The following is a 24,648-nucleotide window of genomic DNA, read 5'->3' as shown; positions in this document are numbered from 1 at the left end:
TAAGGTTACTAAACTCAAGTCTAGCGCTCTATTGTTTTCCAATGACTGATCTAGAATTTATAAAATTTGTTACTGACATAAATACTTGATTACTACATAGAGCAGGGTGACATCTCTTGCTAGTCTAATTTATCTTTGACTCACTAATGAGGCTGTAGTGACAATTTAACTCTGTTTTCACAGTCAACGAACTGATGACATGTTATGTCTGTCTCTTTCAGGAGGAGAATGAAATTCCCAGCTGTGACCTGAGTGGTTTCATCAGGCCCAGTCCTGTCATTGTTGCCTCTCCTCTGTCTACATTTTATAGGACTTCACCCGAGGATGGCCCCATCGTACCTGAAACACAGGTTAGAAATACCACAGAGAAGGTGTGGTAGCTTTTTACAAATATATCTATCACAAATAATTGTCAATAAATTTACAAAAATACGTACAAAAATGATGTTCCCTATAACTGCAGTTATAATAATTATCCACATATAGCAAATTCACCTCACCGTCAGTTTGGTAAAATGCTAGAATTTACTGGCTAAAAACTGGGTTTAGGCCTTCAGTCTCAGTCACTGAATCCATGGAAATATTATGCTACCTAGATATACTGTATCTCTAGAAGCATTATGGGATCTGTTGTTAAAATTGGAACATGGTTGTTCCAATGTTGTACAATGTTCAGAGTCTATCCTTATCTTGCTGCATCACTCAACCTCCCCTGAGCTTTTACTGATGACACTATCCTGACTGTTGCGTCCGTCTGTCCCATTCTTGTGAACGCAATAGCTCAAGAATGCCTTTAGGGAATTTCTTCCAATTTGGTATAAATATTCACTTGGACTCAAGGATGACCTGATTACAATTTACTGGTCAAAGGTCAAGTCACTGTCAACTTCTTCAAACACATTTGGCCTTGTGAATATGATATGTCAAGGGAATACTTTCAAATGTGGCACACACCCTCACTTGGACTCATGGTGGTCAAAGGGCAAGGTCACAGTGGGCTTACAAAACATGTTTTTGACCGCTTGAATGTGATATCTTAAGACCGTGTTTTAATCAGTTGTCACTTGGACCCAAAAATTATCCAATTAGATTTCAATGGGTAAAGGTCACTGTAACCTTGTATGAATCAGAAAAAATTGATGTAGATGGAAACTGTGCTGGTTGGCCGAGGCACAGAGCAATAGAGGGGTATTTCTAGTTTCTTTATACAGTATGTTTTATCCCTCTTATCTAACGCTCACCAGCTTTTATACATTTTAACAGAAAAATAGTCACAGATTGGTTTGCACAGATCTTTAGCCACACATGATTGATGTCTTCTGAAAGAACACTTCCATCCATCCATCCAGCCAGCCAGCCAGCAGGTTAATCAAGTTGGTCCGGACATCCTTATCCTCAGCAACACTCTCCAGCTCCCACTGGGCGATCCTGAGGTGTTCTGAGGAGGTTGTGTTGTGGGTCAACCCTGAGGTCCCCTACCAGTACGATCAAAGCTCATGACAATATGCAAGGGTTGGAACGAACATCACCGGGTAAATTAACAGTTTTGCCTTCCAGCTCCACAGGTCCTCCTTCAGAAAATGTCCTCACAAGATCCAATTACAACTACAGGTGGTGATTAGTCAACAGCTCCTTTCTTCTCTGGGGTTCTAAGACATATGGCTGCAGTTCTGATGATAAAGCTATCTTAATTCTAGGGTGTTGTGGTACCAAGTACATTCATAAGAGTAAACTATATCTTCTGACAGTGTGCTGTTTAAATGCTTACAATAACAAAGGGAAATTAAGACAAAGAGTGGCAAAATATGATTATAGGCCAGAGTCCTTAAGACAATGAATTGGCAGCTCTTGATAATCATTTAAACATTTGCACTAGCTTATGTGATTATTTTCAGCTTTTCTCAATTATATTTCATTTTATACTGAATACCTTTTTGGTTTAGACTGTTGTTTGGACCAAATAAGATTAACGGAAATATCAACATGGATTTTGGGAACTTTTTTAATTAAGCCATTTATTGAATCCCACTTTTTATCTGGAAAAATTGACTGAAAATATATTTAGATTTTATAAATATAATTAAAAGTACATCCATAGTGACAAAATAATATGAGCCCTAATCTCATAATAACTGATTTGAAACCTCATTAAAGCAAACATATATTTAAGAGTTTAGCAACATAAACACCACTGATATGAGATAGAGGCTTTTGACTGTCTGTCAGAGAAGCAATTGGACACAAACTAATTTAACAGGTGTGGTCTTGGACTTGCAGACAGGAAGACGTGTGTGTGTGTGTGTGTGTGTGTGTGTGTGTGTGTGTGTGTGTGTGTGTGTGTGTGTGTGTGTGTGTGTGTGTGTGTGTTTAAGGTTGTTGTGAAAAAAGTGACCATAATACATTGAAATGATATTAAACTACAAGATATTACAATCATTATCGCAATTTTTATATCATTATTAAGGGAGAAAATACTACTTTCCTTGGGTCTGTCTCCCAGCTTGCCGGTGATTCGCAAGGCATCCTGGGTACCCCTCCGTTCGAAGTGAGGGTCTAAAAAATCTCCGTTTGGAGGGGTATAGAGCCCTACCCCTCGGCCCTACCCCTCCGTCCCAACAGGTTTTGGGACATCCCTTGGACAGCCTACCCCTACATAGGGCCAAGGGGTGAAATGGGATTGTGCCTTAGTGTACTTTTATATATTTTACAACCCTTAACCAGCATTTGATAATTCTTTGTGCACGGCCATGTGCATGTCAGCAGGCTGACAATGAATGAGTGTGTGTCTGAGTGCAGATCAGAAGTACCTGAATAGAGAGCTGCTACTTAGCTCTTGGTGGAGTCCATTAGAGAGGAGAGCAGTGAGAGGGCAGTCTTAAAGGGGATGTAATGGATTTGTAATGCACACTAAATGCCTGGCTAATTAAAAGGCAATGGTGCAGTTTAAGAGTTCATACCAGAACAGTTTCACACCTTAAAATATATCTGTTTTTTCGGCCATTTAATTACAAGACCCCCTCTAGTAAGGTAGGCCAACCACAGGCTAATCAGACCGACAGTAGTAAAAGTAAATTAAAATGTGTTAGTATGGAAGGAGCCTTAGTCCTATATCTCTTTTGTTATGTCCAAAGCATTTGTTTGTTTGACAGGGACACTCATCTCCTGTTTTCATTTCCTGCTCCAAGTGGAGGTTTTGGTTTGAGGAAGTTAGGTATGTAGAATGAATGCAAATGCAGGGAGTAAAATTAAAAAGCTGTAAGGAAAATAAATACTCAAGTAAAGTACAGATACGTGAAAAATCTACTGTGCAGTAACAAAGTATTTAAAGTGAAGTTATATTTTTTGGTGAACTGTCCCTTTAACAGTGAATAGTGGAAGGTACGAACATGAGCTTCTATGGGCAGCACTTTTTCTATGAAGGGCAATTCTGGGTTCAGCATCTTGCCCCAAGGACACCTCGACATGCAGATGGGGAAGACTGAGATCGAACTGCTGACCTTCTGGTTGGAGGACGACGGCTCCAACCCCTCAGCCACAGCCGCCCCCATAATACTATAGATACCGGTCGGGAAAGTGAAATACTGTTATATGGTGATATGTTTTCTGTGTCATTTTATTATTCCGCAGGTTTTACATGAAGAAACCTCGATTCCAGGCAGTGACCTAAACCTTATCTATCTGAGCTCCAGAGCAGCGGGATATAAACCAGTCCTCAAAGTCACCATGACACAGTCATCGATACCTTTCAACCTGATGAAGGTGAGAGATGTAATCTACAACATATACCCAAAGCCACTGCAGATCAGTACAGAATGCCAACAGTTACCTGCCTCAGTCTGCTGCTCAGCATCACTGCAACTGTAAATTAACTGCATTCATACAGCACTTTTACCATTTTTACAACCACTCAAAGATCTTTACCCTAAAGGCCCTTTCAAATAGATTGCAACAGCAGCACCCCTGCAATCCGACACACATTCTTTTCAATGGCAGTGATGAACACTGGAATGTTCAATAGAAACAAAGCATTCAGCTGGCACAGAATGCACAATGGATATATTATATTGTTTGAATGCTGTTCGGGCCACATTTTCAGAATCTATCTGAACCTGAGAGCAAACTAACAGAGCGCAATCAGAACCTGACACGCATTCTTACTTTTTTGTCTGAACCTGATCCAAGCGCAATGTAATGTGAAAAATCAGCTCAGCCTTTATAACTGACCCAACACACTTTGAGTCAAGTAGACGCATGTGTCAGGTATGTTTTACCAGTCACGTAGCTTGTTGTAGGTAGGGAAATTGTACAAACAAACAAACAAACCCTAAACCCCAACATTGGGTGCTGGAGGGCTGTGTGCTGAAAACTGTGGCAAGTGCAAACCGCATTCTATCTGAAAGGGCCTTGAGAATCACTTTCACCCACACAGCTTTTTAATATTCCTCAGCCCGACCATTTAGTGACCTTTGTTTCTAATGCTGTTTCCCCAGGTTCACCTAATGGTGGCAGTAGTGGGTCGCCTCTTCCAGAAATGGTTCCCTGCCCAACCAAATCTATCGTACACCTTTATCTGGGACAAGACGGATGCTTATGCCCAACGCGTCTATGGACTATCTGAGGCAGTTGGTGAGTTCTTCGAAAATTTTCAAAATCAACCTTGAAGTAGACACAACCTTTCCAAGTACAGAGGGGCCAGATTTCCAAAGTAAGATTTTGAAGCTGAGCCTACATTCATTCGAGCATTGGTTGCATGTGTCGTCAAACAACCATGGCAGAAAACCAAGTAGCTTGTTGCTCATTTTACTGCCATGGATTCAGTATTAAACACACACACAAAACTTCTCAATAGTAGCCATTATATTTACGTTATTAAAACTTCTCAAGGAAGATGTCATGGTGTTGGTCAGTGATAATTCAGCTCTCTGGATTTATAAACTACATAAACGTTATTTATTTCATATTTCTCCAATCTCCAGGCAAGTGTACAAATGATGCTGCCTGCATTGCAATCACGTTAATATGTATGTGTTAAATAGGTCAACAGTTCTGTTATTGTTAAATAATGGGTTGATGTCCACAGTAATCGAAGGTAATACTATGACGGCATTTCTCTTTCCATTTAATTATGCACTTATTCGTCTATGTACTAATATATTGTTTTAATTCCTGTAAACTACTGGCTAATTTTAAACAAAGAATTAATTGAACTCATGGATTAATTGAGGTACAGTATTAGATACAATATGTCTGAATCATCAGCAGCTGCCCCGGTTTTTGCTTAAATAATTACTTTGTGGACTTAATGTTTGACCTTTTTTTTATATTTGTATGGACTTTGAATTTACATTTCAGTTCTTTGGACATTTAATTTCCGTGTGTTTCATCTTTAGATATTTGGTTTTGTTTCTCAGTTGTTTGTATTCGGGATTTGTTAGTTCCATTTTTATTTGTAGCTTTTCTTGTGTTTCTATCACTTACTTTATTTCCTGTCTGTGTCTGCTTTCCCTCTTTGGGTGATCATATGATGTGTGGTCACCTGTGGTACATTATCCTTACCTCTCCAGTTTTGTTTGTTGATTCATCTGTTCAGTTATAACTCCATCTGTTCATTTGCCTGATGTTTCCTCATCTTTGTGTGGGACGTTACTTACTATTTTGCCTACTTGCTACCCAGTTAGTTTGCCTGCCCATCTGCCTCCATGAAAGACAGTAAGCCAATACATTTAATTTAATTTCCTCACTGCTCCCATCTTCCAACATGTGGGTCCTGTTTTCTACATACAGCATACCATGTTAATATTTTCACCTTAAGTTTGACCCTTTCTTTAACCCAGGGATGAAAGTAACAAGACACCTTTAACTCTGGAGGAAAATTTATAGTACAAGCATTGGTGTATGACAGAGGTGGAGATGAAATATAAAGTGTATTTGAATTGCACCAGTGAGACAACCACAGCCAAGGTCAAAGAGGTTTCGCAGAAAGGCCTTGACAGGGACAGGGCTTGTAGGGCATGCTTACCCCTCTGACACCTTTATGAGGGACAAGTCCAGCAGTATGGCTTATTATTAGTTATGGTAAACTGGCGCTATCTTTTGTAACACTTCTGATATGAATACTGATTAGTTATAATAAGAGAGCATTAAGATAAGTATTTTTAGATTGCATGTCTAAAATCAGAGCTAACAAATCAATCAATCAATCAATAAAATTTTATTTGTATAGTCCATATTCACAAATCACAATTTGTCTCATAGGGCTTTAACAAGGTGTGGGGAGGTAAATGTTATTATAAAGCCCATATTCACATATCACAGTTTGCCTCAAAGGAGCGACATCCTGTGCCCTTGACCTTCAGCAAGAGTAAAAGGCAAAAGGTCTGTATTAATATAGCACTTTTCTAGTCTTGATGACCACTCAAAGCACTTTACAGTTCAGTTTTGTCCAGCACTTTCTCTATTATACATCATTCATACAGTTCGGTTTCTTGGGTTCAGTATCTAGGCAATGTCAAGATCATGGTTCACAACACGCCTTCATCTCCTCTGTAAACATTGTTGGCTCTCACCTCCCACTGCTTCCACATCTGTGCAGCTGCCTTAGTCCTGGCCTCAACTCTGAAAACTTTGGGACACTGGCACTTCTGGTGTTAATGAACGTTACCTTCACCCCGGAATTGACAAAATAGTATGGGCTCAAAAAGCCATAAGTGCAAATACCTAAAGAGATGGACTATGATCCTCATGTTTAAATAAAATGCTGCATTCGAAGTGGTTGGCTGGTGCTGCAGTAGACCATGCCACGGGGCAGCAGCCAAAGACAAACCATTCGGTCTTCAACATTCCATAATCTGGTGACGATTTAGACTCATGGTTTGACCCAGGCAGTTACCGACCACTGCTGTAGTTATATCCAATAACATAGAAGGAGACATGTCCAACTTGGTCTGCAGACTGAAGGCACACTCATACCACCACTGACTACAAGGCACTGTTTGATATGTATTCAAATTCCTCTGGCGATTTACAATACACATGCCAAATGTGAAACCGATAAGATGAACAATCCACGAGATATGTGTTCCTCATGAAAGCAGATAGACAGATAGACATTTGTGGAATTAGTTGATAGATGTACCTCTCAGAGATAGGCTGACAGCCCTGCCAAGTATCGTCTCAGTTGAAGAAACAAACGAGCATGTGTTTGTTCGGCCAGCGAATGAAGTCCCTTTTTGAGCAGAAGGATGAGATTAACTCCACTCCATCTTCAAATCTGTTTTCTATTTCCTATGGCCTGAATCACAGAAGCTTTCCTGTTAAGTTTGGTTTGAACTGAGCACACGTCAAATAAAAGAGTTGACTAACTTCTCTTTGTGCCTGTCTTAACAGTGTCAGTGGGGTTTGAATACGAGTCCTGCCTGGACCTCATCCTGTGGGAGAAAAGAACCGCCACTTTACAAGGCTACGAGTTGGATGCTTCCAACATGGGAGGGTGGACGCTGGACAAACATCACATTCTGGATGTACAAAATGGTAGGTGTCACAACAAAACACCACTTGTTCTGTTAAACTGCAGCTACTTGTTCACATACTCTTATATAAGTGAGAGGGTTGAATGAGTGTTGAGATCAATGTCAAACACTTATTTATGTGAGAAACCGTGTGAGAAACCCCTACTGCCCTCTCTTTCAACACAGCAGGGAAATTTAGAGTTCCTCATTTTTTCTTCAATGCTTGGCCCAACCCCCACCTCCTCACACACACAAATGTTTTCCAAGCAGGCAAGTATTTGGATACCTGTGGAGAGTGCAGTACAGCATGAGTGAAACCCTCCTGGCTCAGCCTATGTTGATCAATCAACATTGACTAATGGAGAGCAAGATGAAAGAGAGAGGAGGAGATGATAGAGGGAAACAGAAGAGGGATATAGAGGTAGGTAGGTAGATAATCTCCTGAAATTATGCTGATGGGCTGTATATGAGAACAAAATACTGGATAATCAGCGTGAGTCCATGTGAGAATACAAAAGGAGATTATCAAGAGGATTCAAGTGGGCAAATTGATGATGTGTATGTAACACATCATCAGAAAACATCACGCATGTTTTACATCACGCACTGACTTCTGCATGTTGCACCACCCAGAGATAATTATATTGTTGTGAATACATCTGACAGAATCTCCTGCTGTGTTCGTTTTTTGTGAAAGGCAAACTCTGAACCCCATTGTCCGGATATTTTCCAGAGTTCAAGTCTGCAAAAAGGCTTTACTGATATGGAATTTAAGCGCTGATAGCAACATGTCATGCTTGGTTTGAAGAATTAAAAAATCCATCATATTCACAGCTGAAAGTGCAAGAGATTTAAAAAGTTTGCTTCAGAACTGTTGCCCAGAAACTTGCACCATGTTAACCAAAATAGGTCTATCATTGGTCATTCCATTTCAAATCCTCCTCAAAAAACTTACATTCTTGCTGAAATTTGGCCCGCTCATTTGGTCATATGAGAAACCTATAGAATTCAACTTTTATGTGTCTTAGATTGCAAGTAAGGGATACATGAGCTAAAGTTTGAACTTCTTGGGTTGACTTGGTAAATTTGACTGCACAGCACTAAGTACATGTGTGAACACAGATGTAGCTTAAGTGGCTTGGTGGGGAGTCACTGCACTGAGCTAAGAGGATAAGGGCAGTGCACATAATAATCCTTCTATGGGTTTTGCTATTCTCAGGCTGAGGCTTGACAAATGTTATGGCTCTCCAGAGGCAATTCAAACTTCTGTCTGAAACAGATTAGATGACTTCCCAAAGCTTAAAATAGAGATTGTCAGAGGCTCCAACAACTTGGAGATCTGCTCCTAGACATTGAAGTGGCAAAGCATGAGGATACTTGCCAGGTCTCAGCTTTCTTGACACAGCAAGTTGAATTAATTAGATTGTGAAGAAATTGCCTCAAAACATCCAAGAGAACTGCATAGCTGTGGTTTCATTAAAGAGGGTGCATCACGCTCCATATCTCACTTTCTCTTTGTTTGTGGACATTGTGTATCACTGTACAGAAATAAGGAATGATACTAGCCTAGCATTCCCTACTTCCAGCTCAGCTGCATCCAAAAGTGATGGGTCTTGATCATTGGGAAAACCAAACCTCCTATATAAGTCACCATGACTGAAGTAGGAAACCCCTCTTTGCAGATATTTATATGTCAATAGATATTGAAACTGTGGTGAAAGATCATTCTCCCTGGCTATTTTGCCTTGAACTGCTCGTGACTCATGGAGAAAAAGGTGAGACCCCGACTCTCTAGAAGAGCAGAGTGGCTCACACGCAGTAACTAAATGATGATATGATATAATTGAAAGGCAGCTGTGTTTTCTCTCGGCTGCCTGTCTGTGCTCCTATTGCTCATCTTCATATCTTCCCTCCACTAGGTATATTGTACAGAGGTAACGGTGAGAACATTTTCATCTCCCAGCAGCCCCCTGTCATCAGCAGCATCATGGGTAAGTACAGATCAAAATATGATTTTAAATGGTCATGTGATTTCTTGATTGTTGGTCATTAACTTTGACTTGCGTGAGTGATTTCAGGGAGCCACAGTAATCCGTTGTCACCCAGAACAAAACATTTTCTGGTGTCAACAAAACTCTTTACATTAAGGAAGGTCCTTTATTTAAATAGAACCTTCCCAATATGAAACCGTGATGAGTTCTTGTGAAATCATTATGAACTTTATGACAGAATTGAAGATTGAATGTACTGTGTATGTAGACAGAATTATTGGTTCTAGTGGCCATCAGAGGAACTTCAACTGTTGTGCTTTTTTTCATGAAGTGGGAATGTCCATTTTCTTATCTGCTGCAGTCCTTGGCACCACTAAATCCTATTGCTCTGACCCATGGTGTCAGTGCCCATTTGTTTTTACCTGAAAGTGTAATAAAGTAACACCCATAACGGTGTTCAACAACCTGGTCTGATAAAACTTATACGGAATGAGTCTTCGAAATGGCCAGTCTCTCATGTGGAGCAGAAACCAATGAAGCAATTGGTAAAAAAATGATTTCAACATCCTCTTCTAGGAAATGGGCGTCGACGCAGCATCTCCTGCCCCAGCTGTAATGGGCAGGCGGAGGGCAACAAGCTCCTGGCCCCTCTTGCTCTGGCCTGTGGGGCAGATGGCAGTATCTTTGTTGGAGACTTCAACTACATCAGGAGGATCTTCCCATCTGGGAACGTTACAAGTGTCATGGAGCTTAGGTAAGAGCGCAAAAGGAGGGAGGATGGTTGGTGATAGTGGTACTAGAATTTCATTTGGACTCGTGCTCTTACAGAGCAGGGTCCGTGTTAAGCTGAGGTCAGTCTCCCTGCTGAAAGCTTGTTGTGTTAACATGCGCAACAGTGTTTACTGAGTTAATACTGAATCCAGCCTGTCTGCTGAGGATGGTAGAAACTTTATAGATGTTTCAACTAGCTACAAATGTGGGCAGGATTCTCCTGATGCTGCTGAGGATCAGTCTAACTATGACAGATGGTCAGTGTGTGTGAGAGAGAGCACAAAAGTGAGCGAGATACACCAGGGCACAGGTCTTCAATGAAGCAACATAGCAAAACACTTAAGTTTGAGATGTTTTATGTTGTGTACAGAACAGTCCTATCCTTAACTATAGTGGGACAAATAGTATATAGTGTATACGGTATATAAAAGAGTAGTGAATGACCTTGGTGCCCGTATAGAAGATTAGAACGAGAGAGAAACTGAGTGGTATAAAGGATGTGGGGAAAGCCCAGCCAAATTAGTCATAGTGGCAGCAGTTGTAAGGGTAAGTTCCCTGTGTGAGGCAGACATAAGGTATTGATCGTGGGGATTTAGGAGTGCCTTTGTCCATGTTTCATCCAGGTAAAGGCAAAGACACTCCTAAATCCCCACACACACCATTAGATCTTTCCTTACTGTAGCTGGAACGTTAACTTGCCATGATGAATAAACTCAATCCACTTCACTTTTGGGTCTTCTTTCGCGGGGGTTGATGTAAAGATGTATGTTTCTCTGTGTGGTCAAGAACAGTGCATCTTGTGTACATTTTGTGCTCAGTCCGACATATTTCTACAGGTCCAGCGCTTGTGGGAAAAAGGTGAAAATAGGCAAAGATTGTTTTGAATTTGTGGGAGGAGACTCGGTGTAGATTCTGAGGGGGGGGGGGGTGGTCTAATCCCAATTATTGTCATTTGGGGATCCATATCTAAACATTTTACTGATTGACATGTTGTCAGACCTAGGCATCCTATTTTGACATTTCTGCACTAGTAGCCCAGAGACCCAAATACATATTTAAAGTAGAGAAAAGTTGTATTGTCATTTAGTCTCATGCATTTTAATTAATTGCTCTGCCTTAGTTCTCTTGGAATCATTCTTTCCTGCACTCAACTGTTCAGCTCCACATCATGATCATGTGTCTTGGAGGGCATTTAAGCAGTGCCTGAAAGTATAAAGGTAGAGTAGGAGAGATGCATTGCCAGATTGGGCACTTTACCACTACTGTTATAAACATATGAATACTTAGACTTTACCCAGTGTTAAAGGATAAGAAAAACATGACATTTAGAGTCTGCTTTCAAAACATACTAACATGCTTCTGGCCCACTTGAGAGTGCTAATTTCTTAAAAGTTCCAAACAGTCTGAAAACTATTCCCTGTTGACTCCAATGAGCTATAATTCCATTTCCAAACTTCTAATTGTTCCTTTGTTTCTCTGTTTTCAAGTAAGGTTTCTTTTATTGTAATGTCTATCAAGCATCAATGTCGACTAACTCTTGTTTCTTCTATTTTCTACCCTTGCTTGCTTGCTTGCTCTGTATTAAAGAAATAAAGATTTCAGACATAGGTAAGAATGACTAATCCTTTTCAACCTCTAACCTTCTAATTTCACTGTCCATTGTATGTTGCTCGTACACCAGAGTCTTGTCTGTGCATATTCCATCTTTCAATAAAAACAATCATTGTTACTAATTCCAAGCAGCTTTTAGACCTTAGCAGTGGGTTGCAGAGTATCAAGGAGACCTTAACATTAAATTGTCTAATTAATATAGGTCTAGTAATACTGTCATAGTGCTGACTCTCATTTGGCTTCCGACAGCATGAACACAGAGTCGAACACAGACTGTCTACCCAGCAAATGATCACATAGGCATCTTCTGACATTAACATTACTCAACATTACCTCTTCTACTAAAAACTGAAGCTACATTAGTAATGTCCTAAATTTTGCCCTTTTGACACAAAGTGTCAACATACAAATAAATAACAAATAACAAAAATAATTACACCAGCTCCCCATCTGAATCACTTTCAACAAATGGGTTTCCTCTGGCCCATTTTGATATAGGATACAGATCTTGACTATCAAAAGGCATTTTGGCAAATAATTCTTTTTTTTCCTGATCAACTGTTCTGTCAAGACTGTTTTGACGTCATCTTCTACCCTGCGTAGGGGCATGCCGATGCCCCTTCTGCTCTCTGTGTGTTCTTGCTCCCTCGATGATATGTCGTTACCATTCCTCTCTGAAAGAATGTTTATCGGAGGATCAGTATTGATGACATCAGTTTGACTGTTGAAAATAATTGGGTCAGTGACAGTGTGTGTCAGTTTGTTTGAGGCTCTTGGGTTTGTAGTAGCAGCTGTCACCTTGCTCTGGTGAGTAGGATTGGAATACAACAACTGCATTGATCTCTCCAAATCTTTTTCATACCAAGAGGCACCATTAGGTAACAGTTTGCACTGAGATGCATGTCTATCCGCATGTCGTCAACAGCACCTGGTATGGTCCTGTCCACCAGGACTGATACCAGTATTGCCTCTGAGATCTTTTAGCACAGTGATTATACAACTAAGATAGCAGAGGTTTCAGCTACAGCCACAACAGAGTGAAACTAGTGGAGAGGAGAAACACTGTGTCTTTTTCAGATTTTTTGCAAGCAAGGCATTATGTGCTCTCTCAATTGTCCAGCTCTCACTCATCAGCAGACACCACCATTGCTCACAGAGTCCTTTCTTTAAAGTTATCTCAGAAAAGTCTAATTTAGCCCTCTGTATGGTGTCAGTCATAAGACATGCCCCTATGGACAAGTTTAGAGTAGCAGATGGGGAAGACTGGGATTTTGACCACGTCCTTTATCCTTTGCTACCCTTCTGGCTTGTTGAACAGTTTTGCTCAAGTGGAAGGACACTGTCCTGCCCACTCACACCCAGTAGTTGACAGATTTATGTCTTACTTAAACCTTGAAAAAAAAATCATATACATGGAATAACTTTCTAAATTCATTCCAGACTCTAAATATGTGAATATTAGGAAAAGCTTAATTATATTTCACATAGTCCATTTATTCACTCTAAGTTGTTGGTGTGGCGGGTAGATGTAGTATAGTATAGATAGAATGTACAGCTTACTGGCAGTGGCTTGGGAGGGATTGTTCTGTTATTCATTGTGATTGTTTAAATACAGTACTCACACATCCTTTGTAATACTCTGATTGTACTCATAGATGGCCCCTCTGTGCAAATTATGGCCCCATTCTGACCCCTGACAATGCCCAGCACTGTCAGCGATAGACAAAGTTTTAACAGGAACTTCTCTTTGAGAGATGTTTGTACTTGATTCTAAAGACGTTTACATACACATGAATGTTCTCTACCTTTTTTTCACACACAACCCCCCCTAGAAGTCACTGCCTTTGCCTTATTTCCTGAGAGGGGGTGGAAGCCATTCTTTGTGAATAGGGGCAGATATGGTAACAGTAACAATCATGTACTGTATGGGGTAATCTCTATATGTGACCACTTTTACATTATACCTATAGTCATTTTATCTATTTTCAGTTTAAAACCATTGTTACATTATTACACAATTATTTGAATCAAGGTTTTACAGGGTAATGATCTGATTTTCAATTACAGCGGAATGTAATCCGCATCTGCTTCCCCTCCATATCTGGGGCACTGACTGTGATAAATGAAAGTATTTACTTTATGTTGACCCCATGACGTCAAAGTGCTCAGCAAAAGCACCTACATCATCGCCCTTAGTTTCATGCAATGCAGCCAAGTTCCTCTTTTATCTCTTTTCCTGTGCTATATATCACAGTCATCATATGATGTCAATGTAACAGATTCTGGCTGATATAATTTATATATAATTTATTACCATAACCGCACCATTATTTTTGTAGCCATTCCAATACTTACTAAGTTACTAACTAAATTTCATGTCATACTGTAAAACAGATTTTTACACAGTGATTTGCAATGTTTTGGAAGGCACAAATGATGCCCCTTCAATAGTGGCATAATATCAGAAAATGCTTGTAAGGTTTTTTCTAGAAAGCATAGACAAACAAAGTAATACGTAATTTAATTTAAAGACCTTTTTGCTCTTTTCTGTGCCGTAGGCTTATTGTTTTATTTTTACTGTCCTTCCTTCTGAAAATGTAATTTAACCTACTTATTTGTCTTCTCATACACTTACAAAGCAGTGCTATACCTACAGCTACTTTGCCACCGGCAAGGCAGTGTTTGGATTCCTGGATTTTTTGACTCGTCCAAATATAGTTTTCAATTAAATTTCACTTTTTAATTAAAAAACAACTTTCTTTTGGCAGGCCTCATCATGTTGGTGTTTTTATTACCTTTGGTCACTCCTTTATGTTAACTGATTGTTTTTTCTCTCCCTCCTGTTTGAGTTCTTTATTCTCTTAGCATTTACCATTCACAACATCCTTCATTCCACGTATACATCACTTAATTCACTTTTTACAGTCATGGATGCCTTTCTTTATTCTCCATTGCCTCGCATGTTTCCCTTATTCTTTATTTAATCTTTATGTCACTGTGTATGATGAGCAGACTTTACGTACATTCTAACACAGCAAATGATGAGAGTTTAAGTGATTTCTGCTTGTAAATAAATTGTGTAGTCTGACTTAAATCATTGATTTGATCTGAGTCTTGACAATATTTAGATTTTAATGGGACATGTCTGAGCCTCACAAGTACAGAAAAACACACACACTGTCTGTTTAGCTGTCTTATTTACCAGCCCGCGATCATCTACTGTTTTTTATTTATTTTTATTTTGCTTTTAGGATATTGTACATGTATATATCTGTGTGTGTGTCCATTTTGTCTTCATTATCACCAACTCATTTCACATTATAATGCTTTTGAGATTAAGTTGTAAATCTGCTCTGTTGAGTTTCATTGGAAGTTCATTATCCATCTGTAATATTGTTACAGCCATTAACTTTTTGATCTGGATCATATAGTGATATGTCAATGGATCTTTGGTGTCTGTGCTCAGAACTCGGTGTGTTTGTTCAAAAGTCAAACAGGATGTCGGTGATAGCAACATAGTTAAAGATACAACTTGAATGAACTAATTCTATTTTGTTTCCTTTTTTTCGGTCACTACCCTCCATAGCAACAACCCTGCTCACCGTTACTATTTAGCAACCGACCCAGTCACAGGGCAGTTGTATGCATCGGACACCAACTCACGACGAATCTACCGACCCAAGATGCTCAGTGGAGCCCGTGACCTCATCAGTAAGCATTCACTTCATTTGTTTTGGTGAAATGCCATGTTGGAAGAAATCAAAGTTTCAGTTGTACTCACACATACTGCTTCAAATGTTAAACTGTCGCAATGAATGCAGTGTTTGCGTGTGTGTGTCCGTGTGTGTGTGTGTCCATGTGTATTTAATTGTGTGTATTTGTGTGTCTACTCAGGTAATGGTGAAGTAGTTGCTGGTACAGGTGAACAGTGTCCTCCGTTTGATGAAGCACGCTGTGGAGATGGAAGAAAAGCTACCGAGGCACAGCTACTGGGACCAAAGGGTACATTCCACAAGAAATTTCTAAAGCTAGAGAAATGTTAGACGTCACCAGCACTGGGCATGTGCACAGAGAGGAATGCGGTGTATAGGATAAATTTTTAAAGAGCAATTTTTTGATGTGATGTTCATAGGAATCAGCCTTTTTAGACTGATTGTGATGTAATTACTCCACTAAACTTTAGCGAGTCCACATACAGTAACTAACCGAGAGTTCAGAGTTTTTTGCATGCTCAATTGGCAACAAGAGAATGTAGCTACTGCAGTGATGATTTGAATACTAACAACTCAATTTCAAACACATTTGGTCAGTAATACCAATACCTTGAAAAACACTTTCTGTCTAACTTTACATAGTAAAGGTTGAGTGTAGTCCTTCTTGACAAGTACTTGCTGTGCTGTAATGCATCAGGTGTTTTCTGTTCATTCATCATCATTGGTGCATTGCTGTGGTGAGACAGTGGAAAGAGATTGGCCCACCGAAAGCAGTACAGTAGTGGTTCAGTGTTTCACAGTTATTTTAAGGTATACTATCAAAATATGAATATGTTCCTACATATGTGAACATGAACATACATTCTGCTTATAACACACAGATGATCTGCTTATGCATCAAGTGAAAATGTTTCCTGTGCAGAGAAGTGTTATCTCTACCTGGCAAATCCAGTATTACAATCGATATCCATGATATGGTTTTCTTTACTTTTGTATTGTCTGCTGAAGCTCCATCCTGACTTCCCTCCAGGAGGATTATTAAATTCAAATCCTCCTTCATGTCCTTGAACTTATGTATTTGTAATAATAATGTTCAGAATAATAATAAAATTGATTAACAACCTTATCAACTTGATATATTGAAATCGTGAATGTGCTCTTGGGTTTTTTTTCTTGAAGGGATTGCAGTGGATAAAAATGGCTTGATTTACTTTGTGGATGGAACTATGATCAGGAAAGTGGATCGTAACGGAATCATTTCAACAGTGCTGGGCAGCAATGACCTGACCTCTGCACGACCTTTGACCTGTGATACCAGCATGCACATAAGACAGGTAACAAGCAAAAACTACCAGTGTGTGTGTGTGTGTGTCTGTCTTTAAATGGTCTCCATTCATTACAAGTCACTTGCACCTATGCTGGAATTGAACCACAGGTCTGTCCTCACTTGACCCATTTTATGCTGCTGGTTAGCTCTGACATAATGAGAAGTTATACTGTATTTTTCATTCATATTTTTTTCATCACATTTTGAGTAGATTAGATTCAGTATCACATAACAAAACACACCATCATTTTATAAAATTATTCAGAATTAGAGTAGCATATGAAGTGAAAGTTTCTCTGCTTCTCATCTTTCATCTCTACACCCAGGTTCGTTTAGAATGGCCCACAGATCTAGCCATCAATCCCATGGATAACTCCCTCTATGTCCTGGACAACAATGTTGTGCTGCAAATCACTGAAAATAGACAGGTAATGTTTCTACACACATTGATACAATTTGTTTGTTTGCAATAACAACGTGAACCATATCAATTCTTAACTCGTATCCATGTTTGTATGTGTTCAGGTTCATATCGTGGCAGGCCGCCCCATGCACTGCCAGGTGCCTGGTATAGAATACACTATGGGGAAGAGAGCCGTCCAGACCATGCTAGAAGGAGCTACAGCCATAACCTTGTCCTACAGCGGGGTCCTGTACATTGCAGAGACAGACGAGAAGAAAATTCACCGTATTCGACAGGTAATCTTCAGGGAAAATATTGACACATTCTTGTTCATCTTTTTCCAGATTTTTAGAAGTAGGGCCTGTTCAATAGGTAAATTTGAATTGTTTGGCTCTACAATGACTGAAATATCCACTGTGGTCAACATAAATAAAGTTGTATCAGTTTGTCTCGCAAATACCCTTCTTCTGCCTTCAACAGACAATATTTAATTTCAGGTGCAACAAAAAAAATGTTGTAAGATATTTTTTGATTAAATAAAGAATTGAATGCATTTATGCATTTTGATGACCACTGAAATGGCTTTACAGTACAGTTTAGCCATTCAGCCATTCACCCACACATTCAAACAGTGGCTCTATGTGCAGCATTTTCTCTCTCACCCACCATGCATAGCCTTCAGGGGAAATTTGGGGTTCAGTAACCTCGTCCAAGGACACTTGGTCACGCGGATTGAAGGAAACTGGGATTGAAACGCAGACATTACGTTTAGTGGAAGACTACATATATACATTCTGTACAGTATTTGTGGACCGCTCCTAGCAGGACTTCATTGTCAGTGTCTTAAGCACAGTTTGGCTTTACAATTAATTAGCATACCGCAGTGGTCATTAACAGATGGGTTGCCATTTATCATTTTATCCTCAAGACTCTGGATTCAATGGCAACTGCTTTAAAGAGCAGAATAAAGAGCAGTAGCAAATGGCCTTATAATGTGCAATGAATTAAACTATTTACAATTCAGCTATTGTGGATGTGATGGAATGTAATGAAAAACATCTACTCAAGTCTCTACTTAAGAAATGGAAACCTCTGATTACAAAGATGACTGAAATGTACTCTGAATGATACAATCACATTGCTCCTTTTAGCTGAGGTAATGTTAGTCATGTAGAAGATCTAGATGAATGTGACCTTGCGTGTTAGTGCTGTTAGAAAAATTCAGACTATGATGACTACTCAAAGCTCTTTACCGTACAGTTCTGCCATTCACCCATTCACACACATTCAGACTGTGCGTCTATGTGCAGCATTTTTTCTATGAGAATGGGCAATTTGGGGTTCAGTATCTTGCCTAAGGACACTTCGGCACACAGCATGGGGTAGACTGGAATCGAACTGTCAACCTTTTGGTTAGAGCACGACCCGCTCTCAACCCCCTGAGCCACAGCCATGATGATTATCATGAATATGGAACGAAAAAACGTCCTCATTAACTGGAATAAACCTGTAGCAGAACCAGACTCAATGTGGGCGACCATATGCATCAACTTGTTGGGGTGAGCAGGGAAACATGGGGAGGAGAGGAGAGATGGGTGAAAAAGAGGGGAGAGAAGAGAGATATGGGGGAGGGGGAGGAGAGGGATGCAGGGTTGTCCTTTCATTCTCTTATATTGGCAACAAAGGGCAAATTATTTCATTCGTTGCGAATAAAATTATTGTGGTGGCTTTTTTCTTTTGATATGAGAGGACTTTATTGATTGATTACTATCGGGATGTGAAGAGAATTTCAACAAATCAGACAAAATGTGTTTCAGAAACAACTTACCAACCCTACCTTTAAGAGTAAAACATATGTTGCATTCATTTTCATTCACACTGTTTAGGAGTGTTATCAGACCACTTCCCTTTTTCTTTTATATTTCTACTATATACTAAACAATCATGTACAGGATTTTTCAGCTTTGGCAGAGGTATGCATTCTACTGAGTGGCATGCTAGTTTTACTAAGTTTAAAAATGTCTATTTCCGGCTATCATCCCCACTAGGTGTCGACTGATGGAGAAATTACCCATCTAGCTGGAGCGCCATCTGAGTGTGACTGCAAGGTACTGTGCCACAACTCTTTCACTCCCTGTTTTTTGCTTTGTCCATCAGCTCATCAAACCCTCTGAAGCTCAAATGAATGTGTGGCAGTCAAAACATTATATGCATTAGATTACATATATATAATATATCTGTATATTTGTATAGAAACATTATGTTTGTATATAGAATAGAAAGCCTTTATCGTCATCGTATGGTGATACAACAAGATTTATAGTGCCACTCTATAATGTGCATAGGAACTTAATCAAATAAATAAAATGACTCAAGATGAAACTTATTTCGTACACATTTCATGCACATTGCCCCATACACACAGACATAAAGTGTAAATACATAGGAATATGTATGTAATCTAATCCCAATACAATACAGTGGTACAATGACCTAATTCTTTCCTATACCCTCCATAACACATGCCAAGTTTGTGTCTCACTTCTTTTTTGCTACTTCTTTCTTTCCCACTCCTCACCTCCCTCTGTCCTGCAGAATGATGCCAACTGTGACTGCTATCAGACTGGAGATGGCTATGCTAAAGACGCCAGGTTTAATTGCCCTTCCTCTTTGGTGGTGTCTCCAGATGGGACACTGTATGTCGCTGACCTGGGAAACATCCGCATTCGAGCCATTCGGCGAAACCAACCACCCACTGGTATGTACAGAATACAGTACAAAAACATTCTACATTTCTCTCTCTCTTTTTGGCAGGGTGAAAATATGAGTTAGTAAAAATCAAATGGGTCCCCAAATGGTTGGACATCAACACAGTCGTTACAGTTGTATTGTTGTACAACGCTGCTGTTCATAGGTGGCTTTAATAGAAGCTCAAAAGGATAAGCAATCCCAAAATGATCATGGGAATATTATGCTGAAGCTCTCTCAGAGTTACTAGCTGATTGTTATTAAGATGAAAACACCAACAGGCTGTATATGCACAGTCAATCCCCACCACCTGACCCTCAATAATTCAGTTGCAAGAAAACGTATGTGAAGCCTTAATGTAAGCCATAATTTTAGACACAATGTGCTTAAGAAAATACAAATTTCCATGTCTTCATTGAAACATTCATGCTGGTGAAAAAGCAAGTGAACCCTTGATAGCTGGTTGAACCTCCTTTGGCGGCAATAATCTCAAGCAAGTGCCTCCAGTAGCTGCGGATCAGACTTGCATAACTTTCAAGAGGAATATTTTACCATTCTTCCTTACAGAACTACTTCAACTAAGCAATATTTTAGTATGTCTGGTGTGAACCGCTCTCTTGAAGTCATTCCACAGGATCTCTTTTGGGTTTTCTCCTTGGGAATTTATTTTACCCTTGATGATGGTGAGCTGTCCAGATCATGAGGCAGCAAAGAAACCGCAAAACGTGATACTTCCCGATTTAGATGAGGTTTTAATGTTAGTAAGCAGTGCTAGATTAAGCAATTCAACTTAAGTTAAATCAGTCCACAAAATGTTTCCCTGTAGCATTGTGAAGTGTCAATGGGTTTTTGGGCAAACATCAGCAATGGAGCAATGTTTTTTGGAGAGCAGTGGCAGAACACCACAGAGATGTTAGCCAGTTCCAATTATTTCTTCAAGCCGTTAGCTGTTACTCTAGAGTTTTTCTTTACCTCATTGATGATTTTGCCTTGTGTCATCTTGGCCGGATGTCCACTTGTAGTGAGACTAACCACTGTACCTTATTGTATATAAGGTTCATTTACCTTCCATTATGCTACAAAGTGTTTATTCTAATCAATGCTGCAAATACCCTTATCTTTCTGATGTTCTCCTTTACACTTGACATCTATTGCACTTCTGTCCGTCCTGGGAGAGGGATCCCTCACATGTGGCTCTCTCTGAGGTTTCTACTTTCTTTTTACCCTGTTAAAAGGGTTTTTAGTAGTTTTTCCTTACTCTTGTTGAGGGTTAAGGGCAGAGGATGTCACACCCTGTTAAAGCCCTATGAGACAAATTGTGATTTGTATATGGGCTATACAAATCAAATTGGATTGATTGATTGATTGATTTTAACCATTTATCGAAGTATTTGGGATAATTTTTTTATCTTTTCCAGTTTAATGAAAGTCAACTACTCTTGATCGTAGGTCTTCTGATATCTTCTTTTTGTGAGGCATGGTTCACATCAGCTGACGCTTCTTGTGAATAGCAATCGCAAAACATTTTAGTGTTTTTTGTAAGTCAAAAGTAGCTCTAACCCACACCTCTGAACTTCAGGTTTGTTAACTTCTGACTTGTAGTAGAAAAAATTAACTAAGTATGGTTGACAAACTATTTTGGAATTAGAAGTAAGTTTTTACAGCCTTGTCTAAAGACTTTTATGACCTGTATCTACATATATAAACAAACTGTTCAAATGCTTTATGACCTGAGCTGTTTTATGGTCTGAACTGTGTATGACCTGAAAACTGCCAGACCCTTTTGCCACTTATTTACCCTCCAAAGAACTGAATGTATGTCTCCTTAGGAAACACATGTAAATCAGTGTTTGTGTTTAGATTCCTCTCTCTCCTGCGCCTACAGAACCAGTCTTAACTGGTTCTGAGAGACAGCCTTAGTCCTCCTATATAAGATGCTTGCATTTGAGTGTCCTGCATCTTCACTCTGAGATCCTTGTGACTCTCTGTGTTGATCCTTTCTGCAGAAAGCCCCTATTAAAATACACGTGGATAACTTTGGTGTTTCCAGCCTCTTGTATTTCCAGATTTCCATCACAGACTCCAATAAGCTTTAGTTAAGTCATTAGTCCAGGGGTTCATGTGTGAATGATGCACTCAATATGGAAAAGAACAGTGCAATAATTTGTGTGGTATTAATTAAAACAGATTGTGTGTTGTTCAATTTTGTAACCGAAGACCATGTTGAATGTTTTAATTCAAATTCATACATAAATGCTGGTAATTCCAAAGGGTTCACTTATTTTTTCTTGCCACTGTATTTGTAAATCACCCCACTGAACCAGAAAACCTCCTGCTTCGTCTCTCCTCTGTCTATCTTACTGATTAGGAAAATCCTCCGGCACAAATGTTCACTGAAAGATGGCTGAAACTTTTTAGCCCCTACCCCTTGAGCCAGGCTGTTTGCATTACATGTAAAATAAAGTTCAAAGTGACTGGGTGACTCCGTTTGTCCTTGTGTCATCAGGCTCTCTGGCTTCAGGTCCCAGCTTTTATGAAGTGGCTTCTCCAGCCTCTCAAGAGCTATATGTGTTTGACGTGAATGGGACTCATCAATTCACCATGTCTCTGGTCACTGGAGACTACAAATACAACTTTAGCTACAGGTTAGTGTGTGTGTGTGTGTGTGTGTGTGTGTGTGTGTGTGTGTGTGTGTGTGTGTAATTTAATACATTTTTGCAATGTAAAAAAGAAAGTGATTAATACAAATACATTTGCTAAACATCCCCTGCAAAACCTCTCCTTATTCATCATATCTAAAAAAAACATTATTTCTGCAGTCTCTTTGTTTTTCTCCTTTAAAAATATAAACACATTTTTAATTGATGTCATTTTCCTCCCTTTATTCCTTGACTCTCAGCAACGAGGAGGATGTGACTGCAGTGACAGACAGCAGTGGAAACACCCTCCGTATCCGTAGAGATACCAACAGGATGCCTGTACGTGTGGTTGCCCCTGACAATCAGGTGAGATAAACAGCTCTTGACCGAATGCCTCTTCATATATTAATTTCCGCAAAAGACAAAAGTGTCTTTGATGTATGTTGTATGTATGTTAGATACATATAAATCTTTAACAACAAAAACCAAAAAGCTGTCTTATTGTCAAATGTAGTCTATCTGGATTTTTTAGTCTTGCACTAATGTCACACACTATGTTTTTATGTCTTATGAGAATAGGAGAAAGGATCATGTTTTGTGAATTAATGAAGGGAAAACTGGGAGAATCTGAAAATGTAACCCTGCTTGTGTGTGTGTCTGTGTGTATTATCAGGTTATCTGGCTAACCATCGGAACTAACGGTGGTCTAAAGTCTCTTACGGCTCAGGGTCAGGAACTGGTCTTGTTTAGTTACCATGGCAGCAGTGGCTTGCTGGCTACCAAGAGCATCCAGATAGGCTGGACTACCTTCTATGAGTGAGCAGAATTACTGTTTGATTGTATTTCTGAATGGCTGGGATCTGGTGGATGGATGGACCTTTGGATTTTTTAAGTTCTACAATACTCTTTTACAGCAGTGAAAAAGAAATTCCAGCATTTTTGAGAAAAATGTATATTCTGATTGCTCTCCCTCAAACCAGCACAAAGAGGGCAACATCTGCTAGGTGTCAAGCTGAACTGAAAAAAACATACACTCCTTCTTTTCACCACTATGAACAAACCATTTGTCTTTTTAGAAGAGACACTGAATAATGAAAAAGTAAAATCTGCCTCATCTAATTTAACTAATTTAACAATTTTTTGTAATTTTTCTTTTTAAATCCATTTTAAATTGTGCCTTCATTAAAATTGTTTGGGTATCAATCAAGTATGTTACTGTAATGGTAAATAACGTTCATTTATTCCTTTCTCCCTGCATCCTCACTGTCCTTGAAGCTATGACAGCGAGGGTCGTCTGACTAATGTGACCTTCCCCACCGCTGTTGTGACCAATCTCCACGGCGACATGTCGTCAGGAGCTGTTGCTGTGGACATTGAGACGTCTGGGAGAGATGAGGATGTTTCTATAACAACCAATCTATCATCAATCGACTCCTTCTACACTCTAGTGCAGGGTAAGGTGCTTACACAAACATGCATGTTACAGAGAAACAAAGACAGAAGTATGATGTTCCGGCACAAATTATTTATTATTTATTTCTCTGACAAAAAAACAAATTGTGTGTTCTGTTATACAAATTGTTTTCCACAACATTTCCCTCTGGCTAAGGTGAATGCACCATGAAACCACTGTGTCTCAATAATGTACTAACCTGCACTTAACAATATTGATAGAATCACAAACATTTCTGCTAACACTTTATATTAGGGAACACATATTAACCATTAACTAGTTGCTTATTTACATGCATATTAGTAGCATATTGGCTCTTTATTAGTCATTGTAAAGAACTTATTAATGCCTTATTCTGCATGACCTTAGTCTACAACCACTAGGCCATTAACTAAGAGTTTTCCCTCAATAGCTTCCTAATTACTGCTTATTGATAGGAAGTAAGGACGTTGTTGTACATGAATTACAATCTTAATATGCTTTG

General features: G+C 39.4%; 1 protein-coding gene across 11 annotated transcripts in view; it reads left to right on the top strand.

The window, feature by feature from the left end:
* The window catches only part of LOC117771240 (teneurin-3), a 204,489-nt gene that overhangs the window by 161,025 nt on the left and 18,816 nt on the right, over nt 1–24,648 (top strand). For 8 of the 11 annotated variants that reach the window (XM_034601399.1, XM_034601574.1, XM_034601488.1 and 5 more), the window contains 18 exons: nt 222–350; nt 3,628–3,759; nt 4,491–4,626; nt 7,387–7,530; nt 9,428–9,499; nt 10,076–10,253; nt 11,858–11,878; nt 15,468–15,592; nt 15,776–15,883; nt 16,774–16,928; nt 17,248–17,349; nt 17,447–17,620; nt 19,373–19,432; nt 19,920–20,082; nt 22,579–22,717; nt 22,972–23,077; nt 23,385–23,527; nt 23,987–24,165. In XM_034601399.1, the coding sequence (XP_034457290.1) occupies nt 222–350; nt 3,628–3,759; nt 4,491–4,626; nt 7,387–7,530; nt 9,428–9,499; nt 10,076–10,253; nt 11,858–11,878; nt 15,468–15,592; nt 15,776–15,883; nt 16,774–16,928; nt 17,248–17,349; nt 17,447–17,620; nt 19,373–19,432; nt 19,920–20,082; nt 22,579–22,717; nt 22,972–23,077; nt 23,385–23,527; nt 23,987–24,165 (2,266 nt within the window). The remainder of the gene's footprint in view (nt 1–221; nt 351–3,627; nt 3,760–4,490; nt 4,627–7,386; nt 7,531–9,427; nt 9,500–10,075; nt 10,254–11,857; nt 11,879–15,467; nt 15,593–15,775; nt 15,884–16,773; nt 16,929–17,247; nt 17,350–17,446; nt 17,621–19,372; nt 19,433–19,919; nt 20,083–22,578; nt 22,718–22,971; nt 23,078–23,384; nt 23,528–23,986; nt 24,166–24,648) is intronic. The other 3 variants (XM_034602091.1, XM_034601825.1, XM_034601660.1) reach the window with 1 other exon arrangement.

The sequence above is a fragment of the Hippoglossus hippoglossus genome, chromosome 1, assembly GCF_009819705.1.
Source record: "Hippoglossus hippoglossus isolate fHipHip1 chromosome 1, fHipHip1.pri, whole genome shotgun sequence".
NCBI lineage: Eukaryota > Metazoa > Chordata > Actinopteri > Pleuronectiformes > Pleuronectidae > Hippoglossus > Hippoglossus hippoglossus.
This window is presented reverse-complemented; position numbering and strand designations above follow the sequence as displayed.